The 24,888-nt window shown below is 36.5% G+C and overlaps 2 protein-coding genes across 2 annotated transcripts; both read left to right on the top strand.

Moving 5' to 3' along the window:
• Nucleotides 1-434: 434 nt before the first annotated feature.
• On the top strand, nucleotides 435-6,425 carry LOC134666509 (proton-coupled amino acid transporter-like protein pathetic). Its single transcript, XM_063523691.1, has 8 exons — nucleotides 435-577; nucleotides 1,146-1,296; nucleotides 1,820-1,941; nucleotides 3,015-3,099; nucleotides 3,211-3,455; nucleotides 4,122-4,334; nucleotides 5,258-5,427; nucleotides 6,057-6,425. The coding sequence occupies exons 1-8, from the start codon at nucleotides 510-512 to the stop codon at nucleotides 6,308-6,310; spliced, it is 1,308 nt and encodes a 435-aa protein (XP_063379761.1). The 5' UTR covers nucleotides 435-509; the 3' UTR covers nucleotides 6,311-6,425.
• Nucleotides 6,426-10,671: 4,246 nt separating this feature from the next.
• On the top strand, nucleotides 10,672-24,509 carry LOC134666508 (proton-coupled amino acid transporter-like protein pathetic). Its single transcript, XM_063523690.1, has 9 exons — nucleotides 10,672-10,835; nucleotides 16,760-16,900; nucleotides 17,645-17,795; nucleotides 18,559-18,680; nucleotides 20,523-20,607; nucleotides 21,085-21,329; nucleotides 22,287-22,499; nucleotides 23,038-23,207; nucleotides 23,999-24,509. The coding sequence occupies exons 1-9, from the start codon at nucleotides 10,798-10,800 to the stop codon at nucleotides 24,235-24,237; spliced, it is 1,404 nt and encodes a 467-aa protein (XP_063379760.1). The 5' UTR covers nucleotides 10,672-10,797; the 3' UTR covers nucleotides 24,238-24,509.
• The last annotated feature ends 379 nt before the right edge of the window (nucleotides 24,510-24,888 follow it).

Genomic DNA, 24,888 nt, shown 5'->3' with positions numbered 1-24,888 from the left:
TAATTTTATCAAGAAGATAAGTAAACGGGATTACAATCATAAAAACGTATTTAAGTCAGATGAAAACAAGACGTAAGTACTTTTATACAGCATAATTCTTTAATAAATGAATCCGATATTAAATTTCAAGACTACCACTGCCAATTCTAGGTACCTACATATTAAGTAAGACACAAAATGTATAAAAGGGATCATATACTAGATTAAAATACTGTATAACAGACCACCTGTAATTATAGTTATGTTTGAGCCTCACGGGAGATGTCTAGTTGAAGATAGTATAAATATAAATACTTAGTAGGTACTTAACACCGTTCACATATCAGCACCAGTCACTTCATTACATCCATGTATCTTGATATCATCAGCTTGCACTTGTGTTAAGACATCGTGTAAAATCAAAGTTAATCGCCAATCAATAACAATATCTGGGTGTTAAATTACTTATTATAAGTGTGCTACTTGAATAATCGATTGTATAAACAGAGGACAGGTTTAAACATATAAATATGAATGGAGATGCAGCCGGAAATGATTACAACCCTTTTGAGCATAGAAAAGTGGAAAAGCCTAATTCGTAAGTAAACTTGCCTATTTGCCTATTTTTGTATAGTAATACATCCGGATCAAAGAATTATAATACTTACTCACGTCCGGATGTTCTCTACAGATCGCAATTCTCAACCGATTTTCGGAAAATTTTGTGAGCAGGTTCAATAACCAAATAGATTATTTTTGTAGATTCAGGTCGTGGAAATTTTCCAAATTGGCGGAGCCATACATTTATTCAGTTTTAAGGTATGCTCGCGAGGTCAACAGCTCACAGAGTCACTAGTTTAAAAATTATAATTATAATAGAGTAATTAATATCTACTTGTTTTGTTAAAAATATTTTTTATACAAAAGTATACTAGTAAGTATAGTAGTTCGGTGAAGAAAAACATCGTGAGGAAACCTGCATACATCTGCGAAGAAATTCAAAGGTGTATGTGAAGTCCCCAATCCGCATTGGGCTAGCGTGGGGACTATAGCCCAAGCCCTCTCGCGCATGAGAGGAGGCCTGTGCTCAGCAGTGGGACGTATATAGGCTGAAATGATGATGATACTAGAAGGCAGTTCCCTAACAGAGTTATTTTCCTTTACAGGGATGCCAGAGCCCTCGCTAATCTCCTCAAGGCCTCGCTGGGGTCTGGCCTGCTGGCCATGCCCTTGGCATTTGCCAATGCTGGATGGGTAGTTGGTATCGTAGGCACGATCATTATTGCTTTTATCTGTGGTCACTGCGTTCACATATTTGTAAGTACCTATTGGATAGCAAGTTTAGTTTATACAGATTATAATTATGATGTGCTGGTATCGCAACGAGACTTAGTAAACTCTTCAAACAAAGGATATGCTACATTTAATAAAATGAGAAATACACGGATACACTAGGTACACGATTAAAGTTGAGTCCCAAATAAGGACATAAGATAGTTTTTAATAACAGAAATTATCCATTTAGGATGTGAAAAGGGGGGTGAGATGAACTATGGAAGTACTAATTCTACACAGATTAAGTCACGAGGTAAAGCTAGTCACTTCAGTATGTACCTAACAGAATATCCACCAATAGCAATAAAAATGCTGACAAAAGACATCTTTTTTTTTGCCAAAACTACATAATATTATGTTGTAAAGATAAAGTTTAAGTTATTGTTAAACGTACTAAATCTGATGTTGATCAAAGAATAGTTTTGGGAAATCGGTACACCAGTTACTCTTACCATGTTAAATATTTTTTAAATCATTTATTTATCTGTAATCCTTTTCATTCCAGGTGGATACGTCCCGCGGATGCTGTAAGGGGGAACGAAAACCTCTCCTCAGCTACGCAGAGACCTGCAGAGCTGCATTTGCTAATGGCCCTAAAAATGTTAGACCCTATGCTAAGGCTGCAAGGTAAGTAGTTATACCGGGTGTGGCCTGTAATATGAGCAAAAAATTAAAGTGTAGGCTGTACCCCTCATACTGACCAACATTTGTTCAGCAACTTTTAAAAATAACTTGTGGTTTGATTTTTAATACACTTTAAAGTTTATTCTAAGACGCCATGTATTGCGAATTTTGTTATTTTTAACGAGTGACAAGCAACATCAATCACAATGATATGGTGTGGCGATGGTGTCCATTGAAAATAATATTTATTTTGTATGATAAATAGGGAGTCTAAATACTTCATAATTTTTAAAAGTTGTTGAACAAAAGTGTCACCATTTGAGGAGTACAATATATGTTTTAATTTTTTGCTCCTGTTACAGGCCACACCCGGTATAAAATATTTATAACCATTATTTCTTAGAGTTTTTCTTATCTGTTCATCACACACAGAGATAGCCCGGCTTTCACTTTACACAGTACCAAAGTGTGCCTAATAATAATAAAGAGCAATCATGCAAACTTTTACTTTGTTGCAGTAATGTAATATTACCGCCACAAGATGAATAGCCACTATAATATTACCAAGAGCAGAATACCTAACATGATGTAACACACCGGACTTGTACAGTTGTAACTACAGAGATCATCGTTGTACAAAATATAAATGAAGAAAGATTATAAATAATATGTACAACCTGACTCGGCATATGTCTGTTTCTGGGTGTGTGTAAATAAATCTAATGGCTCCTTTACACGATGGGCCAACGCCGGCCACGCCAAGGGATACAGCCATGCGGTAGAATGACACTTGCTCCCTCTAACGCATATATACGTACCTTGGAGTGGCCAGCGTTGGCCCATCGTGTAGAGGAGCCATAACGAATTTCGTTGTGCGACTATTCTGAGACAGAACAACCTCGGAAATGCGTAGTAGTACCTAATGGCCAGACAGCAAAATTAACTTGTCTGACTTTTTTATGAGGCTTTCTCTTTACACAATACTTGAAAATTTCGAAATAAGCATATTTTCTTCACAGAGAAAATTACATTACGCCGCAGTAATTTGAGTAATTCTGTGTACTTTTGTTTTACAGTATTTTTGCGGAATTATCTTTACTTTGCACTTACATTGGTGTTTGCTGCATATTTACGGTACTTATAGCGGAAAATATTAAACAGGTTAGTTGTGTATTTTTTTTTATCATAGTTTATAAAATTTGGGAAGAGTGAAAGAACACAATCATGTGGAATGGGGATTTGTTTAACTAATTTATTTTGTTTTCTTTTCAGCTCCTAGACACATACTATCCCGTCGTAACTCTGTCAGTGCAATATTACTGTCTTATTTTGCTAGTACCTTTGAGTATTATGACACAGATTAGACATCTCAAGTGGTTGGCACCCTTTTCCTTCCTAGCGAACGTGTTGTTGGTCCTTACATTCATAATATGTCTATATTACATATTTAAAGATCCCATATCCATCGAAGGTGCAAGCGCTATGGGGCAAATATCTAGATTCCCTGCTTTTCTATCGTAAGTATATGCCGAGTGCCGACGTGTTAGTCTTTATTTTCTTAGTAGGGATAATTTTGCCATGAAACAAGAATTAAATGAATAAAATACAATAACACCGAGAAAAGTAAAATGATGATTATTAATACCTAAATAAATATAAAATAAGTTGATCTCATACACTCGTAAAAAAAACTCGTAAAAATTAGTGGGATAGTAGAGGCTCAGATCAAATTAAATCTGCCACCCCTGAACGAATTAGCCAGAATGACCTCTGACCGCGGAAAATGGCGTGAAATGGTACGGCAAGCAACATCTGTGCCTAACACTATCAGTTGACCACGACACTCTGCAAAGAGTATAACGACAAAGACAAAGAAGAAGAGGCTTTCAAATTATTGTTATAGTTCAAGCATTAGAGGAACTTTTCTAGATCATACTCAGCAATTAGATTCCTGTCTCGCGGCTCGCCTTTTGATACACCCAAAGCTAAAGGCCATAAAGCCTAATTTTAAAGTAATAAAGGGGTACGTACTCCCTTGTTTGTTATATGCACATTACACACAAGCTCCAAATTTATGTATATATGTGGGAGAGACAAATCTTTTTTTTAATCCGTAACCTTTCTATAGACACCTTCCTGCTACACTATTCGAAACGCAATAAAACATATTTATTATTTCACAGAACAGTAATCTTCGCAATGGAAGGCATCGGTGTGGTGATGCCAGTAGAGAATGTGATGAAGAAGCCCGAGCACTTCCTCGGATGCCCAAGTGTCCTGGTAATAGCAATGAGCTTTATCATGGTGTTGTACACTATTCTAGGCCTGTTCGGCTACTTCAGATATGGTGGTTCAGTGATGGCCACTATAACGCTCAATTTACCTGTCGATGATTGGTATGTATAGGGATAATGACTCATGTTAAATTTTATAGCAAAATCTAGTAAAATATGTATATAATGTGGATATTAAAATGATAAAAAAACCGGGCAAGTGCGAGTCGGACTCGCGCACGAAGGGTTCCGTACCATAATGCAAAAAAAAACAAATAAAAAGCAAAAAAAAAACGGTCACTCATCCAAGTACTGACCACTCCCGACGTTGCTTAACTTTGGTCAAAAATCACGTTTGTTGTATGGGAGCCCCATTTAAATCTTTATTTTATTCTGTTTTTAGTATTTGTTGTTATAGCGGCAACAGAAATACATCATCTGTGAAAATTTCAACTGTCTAGCTGTCACGGTTCGTGAGATACAGCCTGGTGACAGACGGACGAACGGACGGACGGACGGACAGCGAAGTCTTAGTAATAGGGTCCCGTTTTACCCTTTGGGTACGGAACCCTAAAAATACAGGATAAAAATCGCAATTTTACTTATTTTCCATAATTTGATGGGATCTCAGCGACTTTATCGTTTTGTTAGGAGCGTCTCGCGAATGAAGTACGACTGTCGGACTTTGACTATCATTTCTGACTTTTGTCTTGATTATCTAGTCTATTCGTTAGAATATTTAAGGCTTTTATTGAGTTTGACATGTAGCTAATTTCAGCGACGTAGTTTATTACCTTCATACAATGCGCTGAGCGCACTGCTGTTCAATTTGCAGTAAAATACAATCAAAATTGTCAAAATCAATGAAATTGGATCGATTTTAACGGAAAATCTATACAAAGTGATTCTTAATAATTTCTTTTGAATGTGTTAGAGAACTATGAACTTATATGTTGTTTCACATTAGATTCAATTTGGAATTACTTTGAGAAATAAGTCTCTCATAATCTACTAAGTCAAGATTTAAATAATGAATTGTGTTTCAGGCCTGCGATATGTGCTAAATCGTTCATAGCATTATCGATTTTCTTCACGTATCCTCTTCACTTCTTCGTCGTGGTGGACATTTTAACAAAATACGTCAACCCACACGTCAAGAAACAATACACGGACATTACTCAGATTTGCATGAGAATCTTTATTGTTTGGTTTTGTGGTATGTTTTCTGTTGACAATTTTTACAGCCTTGACCAAACAGCCTATTAAAACCGTACCCGCTATATTTTGGATTGAGGAAATTATATGTTGTTTCTTCTCAAGAATTCGAACTTGTTATTTTTTAAGAACATGTCCCATATTTTCTATACAATTTTTACGTTTCCGTAAACATCGTACAAGGTCATAGTAATTAGTCGTCATAAAAAGAGAACGTTAAAGCAGAAATTTAAAGAAAACTGGCGAATCTCTTCTCTTGTTACCTACAATCGAAGAAGACCACGATTGTTATATTAACAGTAGAAAATCAAATGTAGTAATTAGGAAATTACTTCACACTCATAACATTTCAATAAAATAAGATAATATTGCAATTAGTCTTAAGTTAAAAACTTATCAACATATTTTCGCCTTCAAATCCTCATCATTCTCATCAATTGTAACAAAGTTTACTCGCCTCGACTTTACTCGATGTAATAAAATACATCCTAGGTGCAAAAGTACATACCCTGTTTATAAATGAATTCTAATACATACATATAGCTACGTACATTTTTACCTTTAAATAACAGAGGTACATTTTTACCTTTGTACCTGTATATTTTAAGTTTTTTTTATTTGCATTTTCAGGTGCGATCGGTATAGCCCTACCGATGTTGGAACAGATCATCAACATTGTCGGCGCTCTATTTTACTCTATCTTGGGGCTCATCATCCCGGGTATTGTCGACACCATTTTCCGATGGCCGGACCTTGGAAAGTGCCGATGGATCCTGTGGAAAAATTGTCTAATAGTGCTGTTTGGATTCGTCTGTTTGATCTCCGGATGTGCTGTCACTATAGGAGATATTATACAGAATTTGCGAGAACAAAGTACGGAGTGACCAATGATTGCGGTGGGTGAAATAGTAAAAATAAATAATAACGAAAAAATATTAATTTAATCTGGCACAAGTTTTTAAATTTCGGGCATGATTTGAACTCGCCCCTTTATGAACTTGTCAGACTTATTTTAAGCAGAATAAACAACACATTACAAATAATATTCCAGGTATAGATAGATTATAAAACTGCGACAAGTCACGAGTCTCCTTTGTAAAAAACATGGTCATTTAATTTTTTATAGTGAGCATCGCTACCCGAGAGGGTCATCTTTGTGTGATTGATGTGTTTCCAACTTCCAAGACCTATGTTTACACTTCATTAGACTTCATTTATATAAGTAATTTATTTATTGATTGTTTGAGAGATTCAAATAAAATGAATTGTACATAAAGGTAGTTTTCGTCAGCTATCATGTAGGTTTTTGATCCCACTCCTTTCTATATAGTACCTAAACATACACACGCGCATCTTCACGGCGCCTATACATATACCTATACATATACAGTAAGTTATTTTGGAATAATGAACCCTCATGGACGTCAGCTGCCACTCCGCTGGATGCGATGGCAAACATTTTTTTTAACCTTTCCTCTACCCACCAACAGAGCGGCAGCTGACGTCCATTATACATCGCCCTTAACCACCGTTTTCGCCCAAGATGCTATTGGCCATGGAAATCTATCTGTCCCTGATACGCGGTCAGGGACAGATAGATTTACATCTATACGGTTTTGTTGAAGGCAATATCGGTGAGTAGAGTAACCGTCATCTGCCAAGTATACAGTTAATTTATTTTCGTCTAACTAAACTAAGCGTGAATAGCGCGTAATTCTGGCAAAAAAAGCTACACAAAAAAACAAAGCATGCATGGATAGCATGCATGCAAAGCATGACGAAGCATTGAATCAAAAGTTTGCATAGATGACCTGAATGATTGATTTGTACAGTCACGCTCTGTGATTGTAAAGCCATTTAGGGTTCTAGCTAAATTGGAATCTCCATAGCATAAGTATTGAACAACCAATGGACCCTAAAATGCTGAACAGTGGCGGAGGGTGATGGTTACTAGGTGTCTGTTTACTGCGCATTTATTTGGCCGCAAATAAATGCGCAGTAAACAGACACCTAGTAAACAGACTTTTCTATGACACATCCTTATCACACACCCTTATCCCTATTATACACATCCTAAGGTTACAAACAATATTTGGAAACTTTAGCCCTCGCTTTCTAATCGATGCTGACGGTACTAGTTACGAGCATGATGAAATTTAAGGGGAAAGACTGCAAATTACTGTTTTCGTTGGCATGGATTCAAAATCTATCATCATCCCGGTCATTAAGTAACGTACGTGTTTGTTGCAAATAATCGGTAAAATATTTTAAGAACTATAGTTTACGGAGTGCCAATGCCAATCCACAAATAAATTCTTAGTTATTTCGGTTCACTGAATATGTTTGCGCATAACTAAAACATTGGTTATTCACTTTGGCTACTTGTAATTAACAAGAGGGATAGGTACCTAGTAGTAACTATTGTATACACGTCGTAGATTCTTTTGAGAATTTTTACCACTTATTTCAGAAGGAAAATAAAAAAAATTATCTGTAAGATAATTTAATGTGATTTATTAAGGTAGGTAGCAGTGGCGGCGCGTCCATTAAAGCCGATTCCCACCGGCTTGCCTGTTTTTGGACGTTAGAGCATTATAGTTGTTAAAAAAATATGTAAGCCAAATTAGCCCCGGCTTGCCTATGGATATGTTTGACGCGCTACCACTGGTAGGTAGTGTAAAAGTGATTCCTAATGTGAATAAACATTCTTTTTTTATTTTTAGACGTGAGTAATCGGACGGTCCCGTTGACATGCAGCCAATCTTTCTTGGCTCCAGTAGAATAATATCATATGTATTTACGGTTTGCACCATACTTGTGCCTTCTAGTTTATATTAGCATTTATTCAATTGACAAACCAACTTTCACGTGCTCCGTAGCGCGTGGACTTCGCGAGCAACGTGTAACGCGTAGTAGGTTAATTTTCAAAGTTCAATGGCAAACTGAATCAATCTGTCGCGACTTCCATTAGACAGACGAGGAGTTTTAGAGATCCTTCGTTATTTACTGGAGAGCGAAGTCAAGCACAGTTAATATAAAAACACTGATTTTGTATCTGGCGGGTGTTGGTGGCGGACTTAATGCTGGCTTTAGCTACCAGTCAAACTTAAGTGAAAGCAGAAATCTCGATGATGAGTATTTATGTCTATTTGATGATTTTTAGATGATGAGTGAAGACCACTTAAATTGACAATATATTCACCAGGATCCGGCATAAACTTATCTCTAAATAATTAGCAGGTAACTGAGAACAGATCTAGAAATTATTTATTCTTATTTATTTATCTTGCAAACTCTTATTCGCTGAATGCTGAATATCTTTATATCAACAAAATATTTTACAATAAACTAATTAACGATCAATATGACTGGTAAATTATTTCTCTTTTTGAAGTTGTTTCGTTGCCCTTCCCCTATTCCACAATAATAAATAATAAGTTTGCGAACACCCCTACTTGATTAGCCAAATCTCATAGGAAGGTAGCCAAATGCGCATTTCACGTCAGATGATTTAGTAATCACATGAAATACATTGTAATAAATTTCAAATGCATGAAATAATATAGCACAGATAGTTTAGTGGAACGACAGCAGTCAGACTGCAATCAACTTCTTAGTGCAAAATAATGTAACTGTTTTAATGGTACTCCATGCCTCCATGGCCATGGATGAAAAGGATGAAGGGCTAAAAAAATGGATGACAGAATTCATTGAGCGTATTTACCGAACATTGTAAGTGAATGACATTATTTAGTCTACACTTATACCTAAGTACGTAAAATTACACACAATCCGTCATTACAGTAGTTAGTAGATTAATTTTATTTTATAAGATGGGTGAAGTCTGTAAGAAAATGAAAAAGAAGAAGAAAACTATAACTTTAGATCAATTAAGTATATTGGCTCTTTTTTAGGGTTCCGTACCTCCAAACGCAAAAACCGAACCCAGAACCGAACTTCGAAAGTGATCCTATATCACTTTATTGTCCGTCCATCCGTCTGTCTCTCTGTCAAGACCCTTTATCTCGGGAACGCGTGAGGATATCGATATTAAATTAAAACAATATACTCAGGTCTACAGTCCCTTGAAGCTGTAAAAAAATCAAACTTCTAAGTTAACGTAAAAAGAAGATACGGCCGTATATGCCACAAAAAACGTATATTTTCATACTCTCAGGAGAATCTAAACTTATAAGGTACTTTCCTGGTGACTGGTCTTACTACAAGTATACCTACAAGGAAAAATCACAAAAATATAAATTAAAAAAAATAAGTTAATTTATTCTGGGTGTCATATTTTTTAGATGTAAAGCTTAGCTTGGAAATAATAGGCTAGATACTAAATTACAATTTATATAGAAATGAATGTTTTTTTATAAGATTTAACATTTTTTAAGAACTTCATAGAGTGGTAATAAAAAAGCCGATTTCATGATTATTCTATTTTGTTTTACGATATCACACAGTCTATTTTGATAATAATATATTTCTTTTAAATAATTGATCTAAAGTTAATAGTTTTCCCCTCATTTTCATTTTCTTATTGACTGCTATTGCACACCTTTGCGGCATAGGTTCACGCCCTATCTTCTGCGAGACCCTGAACTGCGTTATACCAAATGTCACTACCAATGCTGAGCCAACGCACTCTGCAGCTGCACCAGTCTACTTATAAAACGAACACACCACTGTGTAAGAGTTTATTTTTACATAGGTATCTATATAATGCTGAAACCAAGTTTCTTATCAAATGTCTGGGTACATTTTTGGTTTCTGCTCTAGCATAATTATTTTTAATCTTACCTACTCGTAAAAGGATTTAATCTCCTGCAATATTTATAAAAGAATATTTCACACAGTGCAAAGGCGATAATAATTATAATAAAGAGAATAATAATAATAGAGAGTGAACTTTGGAAATTTTATTAAATTTGGTTAAGTTTCTCTGCACTTGTAGGTACATAAGTATTTAATATCGATTTTAGCATATAAGTAATCGAACTTGTAGCTTTATAAATTCCTAAAGATTTCTGTTTTTAGTATACCGTACAAAGCTTTGTTGACGGAGCACTTATTTTTAAAACAAATTCAAATATGTGCCAAATCCCCGTTCCGATCCCTTTAGTAACACTCGCAAATTTAGTACTTAAGTCGGGCTGAACACATTGTATCAACATGAATTACATACGTCGCTAAACACGTGCCAAAAAGTGGGCTTAAGGTGATCAAGATTTCTTTAGTGTCGTGCACGCGATCATTTGACAATCCGTTGCGCGCCAAACATGCCGCATGCGCTGAAGCACCACAAACTAAAACAACCAATTTAGTGTTTAATTCATGTTTAATACAGAAACAGTGTTGTGATCCAGCGATGTCAAACAGCTATGATATGAAAGCATTCAGTTCCACGTGAGTAAATAGTGATATTTTACCAATAAACCATTATAACATTCTTATGAATTTATGTTAAAACCCATTTGGAATATTTAGCATAGGTTATAATTAAACAGGCAGTGTTATTCAATATAGGCTTTACCTTATCACGGTGGAATATAAAATCAGAACGGAATATAGAAACCTTTACACGATTTCGCTAGAATCTGACGAATATTGAATGTTAACGATGGCGATACCTAGCTCGCATTTCAGGAATATGTAGTTATTTATAGATACTAAAGACTTATTAATGTTGCGACGTTCCTGAACTGTAAAATGCTCACATAACTAAGATCGACTACATGCAATTGTTTACTAAAAACAGTACCCATACATAACGTTGTTTTCACTGTTTTCTATTGCATGTGCATTAACAAATTCAGGCCAATTCGAACGTGCACCAACATCAAACCGGTATTAGAATTATATTGGACTACAGATATGATCTGTAGTGTTCCGCGCGACCGTCTCACTCGCACTATAGCCAACAAGTCTGAGCGAAATGAACGCGCGACAACTACGAATAACCAATACCTAAATATGATTTCCAATATCATTCCAATATCGGTTTGATGTCAGTGCAAATTCGAGTCCGTAGTCCCAAAAACCATCGTCGAGAGCGGTATCAGCGTTTAACTTTAGGTACATCTCGGCCACAAAATGCAGGCTCCAAGCGTGCACGCTCGACGCGAACATAGATCACCATACATTGAATAAAACGATTGTATGGCAATCGGCGTGAGCATCAAGCGTGCGTTCCGTGGCCCCCGGGGTTACCGGCACTCTCCGTTGTGGATTGTGGTACATTGCATTAGCGACCATGCACGCTTCTGGAAAATACATCATAGGTAGTCGGGTTCAATGTTTTCAGAAGAGTGGATTTCGAATCTTGAATCAAAGTTTGGAACTTGGAACACAAAATGGCAGGCGTGCACTTTCTGGCAAAAGTGATTATGGTACATAATAGTGTTCGCGGTTTAGCGCTATTTTTTTATCCATTTTGAGACTTATTTGTGCTACAGATTCCGATTCCAACATTAATTTTTAAATTGTCTATGTTCGTTCAAAGTAACTGGCGATGACACGCTCCATAATTGAAATTTATTATCTGCATAGCCATAGAGGCTCGAATATGCATGCGCGTAATCAGAACACGATACCGAATATGCCCTTAAACGGATCCTCACTGTTTCTTACATCCTGTACGTGTCGACGGTCGATCGGAAAATCCGCCCGATCGTTTTGTATTAAGGTGGCCACTGACGAGCCTTCCAACAGTCCAAATTGCGTGGCTGCAATCCAAAATCGGTCCGTGAATGTCAAAAACGTACAATGTTTAATATTAGGATGCCGTTCATTTGGATGAATCCATTGTAACGGCATCCATTTGGAAGGCTCGTCAGTGGTCTGCTTTAGGTAGGATCGATTTGTTAGGTCGTTTCAGGGCTATAACCGCGAAAATCGAAGTTCGCAAATTGCGGGGATCTTTCTCTTTTACTCCAATGACGGCGTAATTAGAGTGACAGAGAAAAATCCCCGCAATTTGCGAATTTCGGTTTTCGCGGTAGCCCCTCTGATACCCGAAGGGTGCTTCTTTAGAAGAACATGGTTACTACTAAATAAAGATAACTAAACTAAAAGGATTTTTTTAAATATCTACTTTCCTTGAATTAAATTCAGATGTATAATTTTTTTTTTTGATCTAACAAGGAAACATACCTAACTATCCGGCTCCGATTTTTATATGTTGTATGTTATAAAGTAGCGTAAAATAATAGACACGAATTTAGCTGTACTGCTCAAACTCAGGCTATTGGGAGAAATTGTCCTCCTAAGTACTGAAAAGTGACCAAACCCTCCAACTTTTTTAGAGAGAATTGTTCAAGCTAATTGCTAGTTAGTTACTGGTTTGATTATACTATATTGGGATAACATGAAAAAGTAATGGACACGTATTCTGTTACGTGGCTCGGACAGTTGGGCATGTTTCCTTGTAAGTACATTTACTTTAGGAGCTTTTTTCGCAATGTAATAGAAGCCATATAGTTCGATACCGGTTGGTTATCGACTTTGTTACAACAATTCTATGATTGTTGTTATGTTATTCTTGTGAACATGACGTAAAAATGTTTACGTCCACAGATGTGCACAAACAGATTCTATTATAGAATTGTTATGCACTATTCTCCTTCGTATGTTATGCCTTATAAAATAAGTTTCCGTTGTTTTTCGTAAAGTAAATACATCTTCAGGCGCATAAAAAATCCCACGCAAGTTATTTATATATAATTTGCACGTAGTAAATATTTTTTTTTTCTATATGTATCTAAAACCCGTTCTGAGCCATGCCGGGTCCAAAGGTAAATTAGTGCATAAATATATTATGTCACATCGAATTGATTTCACTAATTTTTTGGACTCGTGCGTGCACTCATATTTATCTCTGTCATACATTAATTACCTATTTCATTCTATAAAATAGTTATTTTTCGTACTAATAGTAACACTAGTTGTTTACATTTTTTCCAGTACATATGGTGCTAATTTACCGCCCTATTTATGTTACCGTCACCAGCCATATTTATGTACCTACCTACTGTAAAACGTTTTAAACCTGCAATACACGTGCGAAAAAGTAATTCGCAAAACGTGCCGATTTAAAACACTCCCTTCGGTCGTGTTTTAAATTTTTCATTTATCGTCACTCACTGCGAATTTCCTACTTTTCGCACTTGTATCGTAATGTAAGTACTATTATGTGCTCGTATAGTAACCTCTATATTATGGTTTATAATTATAATGTCCCACATACCTATCGCACGAAACGAAGACTATTCACAGCCCGCGTAGGCGGTAGTCTGGCTGGCCGCGTCGCCAACATGCAAATCGCCAAAGAAATGGAACTGTCTCCGTCGGTCCGTCGCACTTGTAAGGACGAGTGATAGAGAGAGATGGCTACGGTACGCCACGGAGCGGTAATGATCTGCACGTTGGCTAGGCACTGTCTGCTGAAGCGGCGCCAACATTGTGCAAGTTTTGTAACTTTTCACGTGTTCACAGTCATGAACAGTACGTAATATGCTATCTGTCCGTGTCATAAGAGCGTAACGGAATTGGAATAAAAACGGCAACTGATAAAGAAATAAAAGACTTCGAAGTTCCAAAAATTTTTAAACCTCCTATATGAAAATATAATGGTACTGTGTCTACACTTAAAACTACATACGTATGATATCTTTCGCAATATTCCACCGTCAAAATAGATTTATTTTATTGTCCATACTTCAAGACTGCTTTAACTTAATCGTGACGTCACGAAACTTTCTTCAAAAATAAAAATAAATACAAATGGCGGACGTAATGCCTTATGGCATTCTCTACTAATCAACCATACGGCAAAACAGCGTCTGGAGCGTGGGTGCAATGAGGAAAATATTTCAGAAAAACCGTCCCGCTCGCACAATGGCATTGACCGCCATCATAATGGGCGTAAACACGAGCGTGCGATAGAGATAGAAATATGCGGGTCAATGTACGAAATTCTTCGTGCTTCGCGACATTACTGTTCTGAAAGCCTCCATTGGGTAATGAAGTCTCGCACAGCGTAGAGCGTAACATTAATGAATAATAAGGCTTGTCCGCTATCATATTCATAATTATATTATATTATGTATCTTTTATGTACTTACCTACCTAAAATATTTTATAAAAAAATAAATTTTCATAGGTATGTAACTGGTGCATTTTGCGACTACCGGCATTCATACCGGGTGTGGCCTGTAATATGAGCAAAAATTTAAACTGTAGGTTGTACTCCTCATACTGACTAACATTTGTTCAGCGACTTTTAAACATAACTTGTGGTTTGATTTTTAATACAGTTCAAAGTTTATTCTAAGACGCAATGTATTGCGAATTTTGTTTTGTTTAAGGCGTGACAAGCAACGTTAATCACAATGATATGGCGTGGCGATGGCGTCCATTGAATAATAATATTTATTTTGTATGAAAAATAGGGAGTCTAAATAATTCATAATTTTTAAAAGTTGTAGAACAAAGTGTCACCATTTGAGGAGTAAATACAATCTATGTTTTAATTATTTGCTCATATTACAGACCACACCCGGTATATTATTATTAGTACCTAGTCAGTATAACTAATGACAGTAATGACACAGCTATACTATGTTAAGTATGTTAGGATTAAGATAGCCAAGTTATAATTAAATATTGACAAGGTTATATAAATACACACTCTTTGCGCTCGTGATGGTTGGAAAAAGTCTAAAACTATTCATGATAAGAATAACTTTACTGTATAACAAATAAACGTGAATATCTTTTACATTATGCAATAAGGAAGTTATGGAATGGACAAAATTATTAAAGAGAAAATAACATCAAACCAAGGTATGGACAAAATTTTACACTCGTAGAGTAATAAAAACCCATGAGAAACCAAATGCGTGGAAAGCAAAGGGTTTTTATTACTCCGCGAGTGTACAATTTTGTCCATACCTTGGTTTGATGTTATTTTTAAAGACCTATCATCTAATATTGTAGATAGATAGAAACCAAATGCGTGGAAAGCAAAGGGTTTTTATTACTCCGCGAGTGTACAATTTTGTCCATACCTTGGTTTGATGTTATTTTTAAAGACCTATCATCTAATATTGTAGATAGATAGAAACCAAATGCGTGGAAAGCAAAGGGTTTTTATTACTCTACGAGTGTACAATTTTGTCCATACCTTGGTTTGATGTTATTTTTAAAGACCTATCATCTAATATTGTGCCCCCTGTTGATGTTGTTATTTTTTACTTTTAGTTACAACTTACATGTATGAAAATATATTTTTATAAATTTTAAATTCCAATGTAGCGGCTCCCAAAATACACATACGTTGCAAATTTTATTAATAAAGATATAATATTTTATATCTTATATTTTCGAGTAAAATAGCTGTGACGTACATACAGACAGACAGATGACGAAACTATAAGGGTTCTGTTTATGCCATTTTGGCTACGGAACCCTAAAAACTGTGTTTTCTATTAGGGGGAAGTCCCGTATCGCCGGACGGCATCTAGCTCCGGACACCCGAGCAATTCAAGGGTAGGTATGTGAGAAGGGCGCGGAGAGACGTACCATGGACGTACACGTGTTTTTGTAGGGAACGCACTGCGCCGCATAAGATTCGATAGAGTGTTTTGGCCAATTTTTTGTGTACAGCTGGATATGTTCATTTTTAAAATACTGACTATTCACTTACATTTCGTAGTCTATAACAGTATTTTGGACAATGAAAACAGTTGAGGTAACACAATAAAAAAATCTAATGATTTCCTGACCCTCAGTACTGGACACGAAGTGTCCCGTAAGCCGGACAGGGCACATGTTTTTTATTCGGTTGTATTTTGTACCTCCGATGTCTCAGAAAGAAGGAGGGAGCAGGAAAAATGGAAAAGAAAAAAATGAAGTGAAATTTGCAATTTATTTAAGCAATAAGCCAATGACATAAAAAGTAACGAAAAAGGCAAAGCTGTGGGGGAAACTAATTAAACAAGTGAAAAGCAAATTTAACGGAACTTGACTTGAAGCGGACTTGAAGCATCTAATAGTATGTTTAGACTATGACGAAGACCGGATACACTACCGGACTTCCCCCTAAATTCAAATCTTGCGGTAGTTTTGGGCCATATTTTAAAACAGCATACAAATACGTGAATACACTGATAGCCCCTACCCCCTACACCCTTCTGGTGTTACGAGAATTCGAGTGTCTAACGGGCGACGGTAATCGCTTACCATCAGGCGATTCGTCTGCTCTTTTGCCTCCTATAATCATAAAAACACCTTAACACCTTCCAACTAATCACTGGTATTCATGATTTCAGGGCAATTATAACAGAAAATGGGGTATTCCCATCAACAATATCCATCAACACAATCAACACCAAATGTAAAGAGAATAATAATGACCCGGAGAAGAACGAATATGAACCATTCCAAAACAGAAAACTACAATATCCTAATTCGTAAGTATATTTTAAGTTACTTTTTGATTTAACAATGTTAAGTCTGGGCATAAATGGGGCCTAATATTTCAAGCAGTATTGTTTTAAGTTTAATTTACCTATAATAAATTTGTCAGACCTCTAGTTCATCGTCAAATAGTTTTTCTTCACCACTCTTCAGATCCAGTATTCAACTTGACAAAGAAACAAGCTATTAAATACATTAGAACAAGAAGGCCAAAGCGTTGAATTGTGGGGATTGTTTATATAAAAAATCTCTTTTTATACAAAAATGTCTACACAATTTACCCGTGACCACCGGTGCTGGTAAAAGGCTTGTAACGTCAAGATTATTCGCGCTTCAGATATAGAGTCGCGCGCGACATCGCAAGTCATTAGTGCATGATGATCTGCAGCATTCAAATTGCGATCTAACTATTATGCACACAACACTCTTCTAGAGACCCTGCACTACTTTTTTTTTGTCAGGTTTTAGTTTAGATATTAAGCAAACTGTGTGTTTCTTATTGTCATTTTCCTATAGTTGTCCCGGCATTTTTGCCACGCCTAACTTGGAAAGCTTGGGGTCCACACGACAACCAAATTCCACGGAATGGTTATTAGGTTAGGTTTATTAAATAATAAAACATAAATAGATCGGGAAGAGGTTTTTTTTAAACTATCAATACAATTCTTGCGAGATTTCGCAAGAAGCTCCAAATCTGATTAGATTTGTCACTAAAATTAACAAATTTTCGTTTTCAGAGATTTAAGGTCATTCGCAAATCTGCTCAAGTCGTCCCTTGGGTCCGGTATATTAGCCATGCCAGCTGCCTTTAAGAATTCCGGAACTCTTGTCGGAATATTCGGAACCATCATCCTGGGCTACATCTGTACACATTGTGTATATTTACTGGTAAGATATAATGATAACTCACCCCAACATTCAATCAATAACTTTATGCAACGTAACATGACTCGGACCAAATAGGACTTATAATACTTAGGTAATATCTAATATCAAAAAACTCAACTAGGTACGCCTCTATAGTTTCGTAACTTATGCTCGCACTTTAAAAACCCTTGCTATGCGAGTGTTACATAAATTACTAGGTAGGTATTAATAATTCGCTAAGTTTAAGCTTTGTAGGTCGTAACTCGATGTTTAACAGAACCTGCTATTTGTATCTACTTGGATTTTGGAATAAGCTTTTTATTGAATGTACCTATAATTAACCTCCGCCCGTATTTCTTCTTATTTCTTCCTCCAATTCAATGCTTACTACACTATTATTACAATTTAATATTTAGCCCGATGTTTGACTGCCAATTAGATAATGCCATTATCAATTTTGTATTGTGTGCAATGTTTAAATACTTATATGTATAAATATATAAACATTAAAGAATAGATATTTCAAATTTCAAGATCCCAAATTATATCTCACGTTTTTAATAGGTACAGTCGCTATCAGATATATCGGAGCAGCCAATGTGTTAAAAAATATCTGAACAAGCACTTTAACGCTTTGACAATAGAGGCGTGTTCAGATATTTATGAGTGGCTTGGCCACTTTGATATATCTGATGGCGACTGTACCAGTGTACCTACGTCGTCTGAGTCTCATGACATGAAAGTTTTGTAATTAAAATATTTATAGAGATGTTTGTATTCACAGGTCAAAACTTCACAAGACGTCTCAAAAGTGGCTAAGGTGCCATCCCTGGGTTACGCAGAAACCGTGGAAGCGGTCTTCGCGACAGGACCAAGGCCTTTGAGAAGATTGTCTAAGGCGTCAAGGTAAATTATTTTTGAATTTTATATTTTATACATGTCTACTCTTATTTCTACTCTTTAGGCAGTTTTAATTAATTTATTTATAAGACGGATGTTAGAGCTGGCGGCTACCTCACACACCGTATCAGCATTGCGATACAGCGAGGAAATGCCGCCAGCATCCTTGGTACAATGCCTCTGGGGCCTATTTTAGATTTAAGTTAGTTATTAATTTCGTTTAGTAGTACCACTGTATATATATTGTATTTATTTATTTAACCTTTTTGATACCTAAAAATCATACCAGTTAATTTTCAGAGTTTCCTAGAGATTTTCTATGAGTCTGCAGGGGCACTGCCCACCAGGCCAGACAGGTCCTCAAACCTGTCGTCGTGGACATATATTCTAAGTATCATATACACGAAGAATCTTTTATTCTGTGCAAATTTATTTTGTGCATTTTTGATGCTAAAAATACACCTTATCATACTTAAATAAATAATACATTGGCAGTTGGCAACAATTAACTACTTATCTCTCTCGTAACCAGGCCATAAAATCCAAAAAAAAAGTTATTAAAAACGTGTGTCAAATCTAACAAACAGTTGATTATCGTTTTTCCCTATCCGTCATTTTGACATTTTTTGACATTTATTAGAAAGCGACAAAATTTAACAGAGCTTTCACAAGGGGAGTTACTATTTCATTCCAAAGTAGCCTTTGCCTAAAAACCTAGAAAAAATATCGAATATTTCCAATCACTATCAGGAATGTGAAATCAAGTGCTATAAGAAAGTTAAGTAACATAATTTTCTTTCTCTTGGCAATTAATATAAGAACGTTGCCTTTTTCGGATTACATATTTACATAATTACACATCATGATGTTACCGATAACTAAAGTGTAAGGATTAAAAGCTAGACTGCTCAGCACACTTGACATAGATCTATTAACATACTGTAACAGTAAAATATTATAGTGAATACTATAGAATACATGATTCAATATTTACTTTGCAATTGAACGAGCATCAACGTAAGGCAATCAGATCACGATATGGCAGAGTGATTCGCCGGTTACTCCAATTGATTGTGATTGGTCCTATTTGATTTCCTGAGCAACTGAACTACCGAAATAGCACTTAATATTTTTAAACAGTAGCTTATATACCTAAACATAATGCTCGTATAATACAGTAGGTCATAATGCAAAAAATAATTAGTATTTAAACCGGAAAATGCATGATGATATCACGCAGTGCTGCCGATGATATCAATGTGCAAATAAAAATCCATTCGATGCGAACAAATCGAATACAAATCCAAGAATACAGATTTGCATCATTTACGGCATTTGAATAAGAGAGGGCCCTAAACTATTTAACCTTTCACGTGTACTTTCACTTTGAAGTTGTGAACCCAATCCCATAGTGGAAGCACGTACCTAGTCCTGAAAATAATAAGCTTCATTACCCAACATTGGGGCTCTTGTACAGGGAACCGAGAGCTGCATAAGCAAATGTGGCGCGCCCTCATGTTACTTTAACAACTGCAGCTGCTTATTACTTTAGCTGCAACTTTCAGAGTACCTAATATTTTTTTCGAAGATATTCACTAAAGGCCAGTGCATACCGAATGAGTATGCATGCAAAAATTGCACGTCTCTGTCTGCATCTATGAATCAAGACGCGTGACGCGCACACATACGAGTTAACCTACGACGTGCTCGACCTGCAGACAGGGACGTGCTGCATACGCAAATTTATCAATTTTATCATCCTACTTATCTAAAGATTGAGATTTGTCTGCTTTTAAATTAGACATGCAATTTAGTTTGTCAGGAAATGACGTTTCTCTCATGTTACAGGATATTTATAGATTGGGCGATGGCGTTTACCATACTTGGCGCCTGTGCGGTATACGTCATCCTACTGGTGGACTCTGTTAAACAGGTAGGTATTGGAACCGTGACAAAGTCAATTCCTTAACAAAAATAAACAGACTAATAATGTAACATAACTTCGGTTTCGAGTAGGAGGTGTGAAATAAAAATCAACAAACAAAAAAATAAATCTTGCATTTTTTGGTTTATTCACATGTTTTTTTATATTATTAAAAAAATCTAGTTGAGGGGTTTTCTTCTCGTCGAATAAAATCATGTAGGTATTAAATTAATAAAAAAAATCAGGTTCCGTAGTTGTAAGCCAAGAAAAATACACAAATCACTATGTGCCTTGAAGAGTTCCCTCGATTTCTTTCAGATAATTTCGTCATCCAGTTTTACGAATTTTTTTTCTTCATGTAATTTTTCAGTTACTAAATAATATTAAATTTGCTTTTGTTTTAATTCTTTCTCATGAGAGCCGTTATTTGCAAATTCCCTTGCTACTACTTAAATGTTTTGTAACAGATTTTATTTTCTTTTGCAGATAGTCGACTTCTTCTACGAGGACAACAACTTGAGCGTGTACATGTATTACCTGATATTCCTAGTACCACTTTTGGCCTTTACCCAAATAAGGAACCTCAAGTACTTGGCCCCCTTCTCGGGTGTCGCAAATATTCTACTTGTAGCGACATTTCTCATTTGCTCTTACTACATCTGTTCAGACTTCCCGGACCTGAGCCAGCGTCCTATGTCTGTAGATATTGGAAAACTGCCACTGTTTATCGGGTAAATTCATTCAGCTCTTTCTACCCTTTATAGTAGCAGCAATACCAACTGGCGAATGAGGTCATAATGCTATCTCTTTCACTCTTAGTTGGTCTTATCAAGGGTAAAAGAGATAGCATCATGACCTCAGTCGCCAATTGGTATTGCGGTGAGTATACTTACCAATTTCATTCGATAGCGTGACGAGCGTTCGCGTTTGCCTTGTCTAAAATCTAAAGAGATTTTAGATACGGATAAAGATCCGTAGCGATCGAAACGCAACTGTCACTGTCGCACTAATATGGTGTACCTATGGTGGAGTGATAGAGACACAAAGCGTTTCGTTGTCGGCTGGTTTGCCCGAACGCCCGTCAAACAGTTGGATTGTAAACATAAGTAATATTGCCTGTTTCATATGTGTAGGCGTTTTTATAGTGGCGTTGCAGTGTTACGATCTAAACTCTATGACTAAGCTTGAATGTAAGTCTACAGTTGAATTTTTCTAAAACTTATGTTTCAATAGCCGCTATAACCACAAATAATAAAAAAAACTTACTCCTGCAGTAGGATAGTAGGTAACTATGTATTTCCTTGCCAGTTTATTTTTATTATTAATAGATAATTGAATTAGAACCGCACTTTTAAAGTAACCGATTACAAATGTACCTACATCATATGTTACTGTTAAATTAGTCTAATGGTAACATTCCATTTCTAACCGCAGCTGCACTACGTACTGACGCGTCGCTGTCATTGTCAATTTCCATAGTAAAATGAACAGTAGTGCAGCTGTCGTTGGAAATGGACTGTCACCTTAAGACAAATTATGAAATCACAAATTACTTAATCACAGACTTATACAAAATAAAATAAAAATAAATAAAAATTTTATTCAGAAAAACATAGTTATACATTTAACATTAGGTACATACAAGACATGATTTATGATAAACTTAACTCATTTGGCGTTTATTTCAGTACAGTGATTTTTGCCATGGAGGGCATCGGCGTAGTGCTCCCGGTTGAGAACACCATGGCCAAACCTCAACATTTCCTGGGTTGCCCAGGGGTCCTCAACATCACCATGACGGTCGTGGTGCTCCTATACATGATTATGGGTTTCCTGGGATATGTTAAATATGGAGAAGCCTCAGAGGGCAGTATCACGCTAAATCTGCCTACGAGTGAAATGTATGTACCTAGTAGATAATGGAATTAATTCAATATGTATGTACAACGAGTACAAATACTTTATTTTAACCAAAATCGTTTAAAGCAACTGATATGACGTGATCATGATCAACGACGTCAATAAAAATGTCGATGAACTTGCCTTAAAAAATTTAATCATTGCTCACGCACATAATTATACATAGTATATTGTTATTAGCATAGTTTACATACCTAAACAATATATACATAAACCAAACATTGGCCCGGTCATTATTACTATGTACAGTGGCCATGAAATAGATCGAAGCGGCCAAGAGGCAATAAAATATCTGAACATGCAGTTTAACGTCTTGATAATATAGAGGCTTCGTTCAGATATTTGTGAACAGTTCAGATATATGGCGACTACACATGTAAGCGACAATTTAGGAAATACCATCTTTTGCTAGGAATCATTTCCATTATCAATTATCATTATTATCAATAAAATGTAAAGGCACATGTAGGTTTTGGAAAAATGACGAGACACTCGATTTAAAGTGTAATTATTTTTCAGCCCAGCATTGATGGCAAAGAGTTTTATTGTGGTGGCCATCTTCTTCACCTATACTCTTCAATTCTACGTCCCCATGGAAATCGTGTGGCGCAACACTAAAGGATACTTGGGGCAAAAACACCATAACCTGGGACAAAGCGTCATGCGAGCAGTGTTTGCTACCCTTACTGGTAAGATTATAAACATTATATGTATATAATTAATTAGTAGTTTTAAAGCTTTTTTTTATAACAGAGCGGCCACAACTTCGCGCGGCAGCGATGAGCGGCGGCCTTAGTGTGAGGCCTGACCTGAGTGAACGCTCGAGTTGGGCGTGCAGCGGGGCGGGGCGTGCGGCGTGCATGTTAAATAATTGCAAACGCATAGGAGCGGCCTTAGTGCACGCTGCTCAAATCACTTGTAAGCCAGACGCCACGCTGCACGCCCCGCCGAACGCTCCGCTCCGAGCGTCCACTCAGGCCTTACCTTACAAGTTGGAATCAACGTGAAAGCGAGAAACAAGAACATTCGTTCCCACCTATGGCCGCTGCTTTTCGCAACCGCGTGGCAAGTCGTGGACGGACCTGAAAGCCGTTTCTAGGGTGGCAAATTGGGCAAAATATCATGACATTGACCCGAAACGGCCCCTAATTTGATCGAGAGGCCGTGTGCATAGGCCTCCTTTTCATGAGTTAGCCACGGGCTCTTGTTGGCTTAGTTAGCATAGCTAATACGCCACATGCGCGTAGGTACCTCTAGGTACGTCACACACTGCTGGTGTGGTTCGGATTTTAAGATTGTAAGCTGTACCTAAAGGCCTACCGCGAACCACGTTCGATCTGTTGCCTCCCTGTCACACTTACGTACGAATTTACAAGTGCGACAGAGAGGTAACACGTCGAACGTGGCTCGCGGCAGCAGGCCCTCTACACCTGGCTATGCGGATTTTTTATTTTTCTAATTGGTTATTTTGTCCTTTCAGTGATAGCGGCGGCAACGCTGCCTCGCCTAGATCAAGTAATCGGATTAGAAGGAGCATTCTTCTATTCCTTCCTTGGCCTCATCGTCCCATCTATCATAGACCTCATCTTCCACTGGGAGCGAGGGCTAGGCAAATATTACTGGATACTAGTGAAGGATGTCATTCTTATCATATTTGGGTGCTTCGTGTTGTTCACTGGAGTAACCCAGAGTGTTAGAGAAATTATCAGAACTAGTTAGTGAAAGTGGCTGTGTCATTTTATTAATAATATCCATAAGTATAGTTTTAATAAAAGAATATACGACTAAATGTGCGTTGTTCTTTAGATAAAAGAACCTAATAAAATAAGATAATGAAAAGAACTATATGTATATCGTAATGTGCTAAAGGGACCTCCTGTTTATAAAGCTTGATAGGTACCTATGAAGGTAATTTACGTCGCAAAATTACACCGATTAAACTTCTTTTATGATAGCTGATTTGAATGTGACCAAAGATGTACAAACTATATATTATACAAAATTATCGTAATTATACATATTATAAGTTTTTATTAAGAACGATATAGTACATACATATACTTTATATTAAAATATAAAATAAAATATGCTTTATATAAAATTTGCCTTCGTTTTATTCCAACTCCCTATTTTTTAGACTATTATTGTACATATATACTTATACATAGAAAAAGTAATAAATAGTAGTACTTAAGAATATACTTACCTACTTAAATAATATTATTCCCTTTTATTCACTGAATATTTCTTCTAAAGCGCTATGCGCGCAATATAGAGATAGCAAGCAACAGGCGAAAAGAGGGTCTATTCCATTTAGGCCCGTCCGGTAGTCCCGTGCCGATAAAACCAGATTTACATTGCAATATTATT

This window comes from Cydia fagiglandana, chromosome 8, assembly GCF_963556715.1.
Source record: "Cydia fagiglandana chromosome 8, ilCydFagi1.1, whole genome shotgun sequence".
In the NCBI taxonomy this organism is placed as follows: domain Eukaryota; kingdom Metazoa; phylum Arthropoda; class Insecta; order Lepidoptera; family Tortricidae; genus Cydia; species Cydia fagiglandana.
Note: the sequence above shows the minus strand (reverse complement) of the source record. Positions and strands in the feature narration are given on the sequence as shown.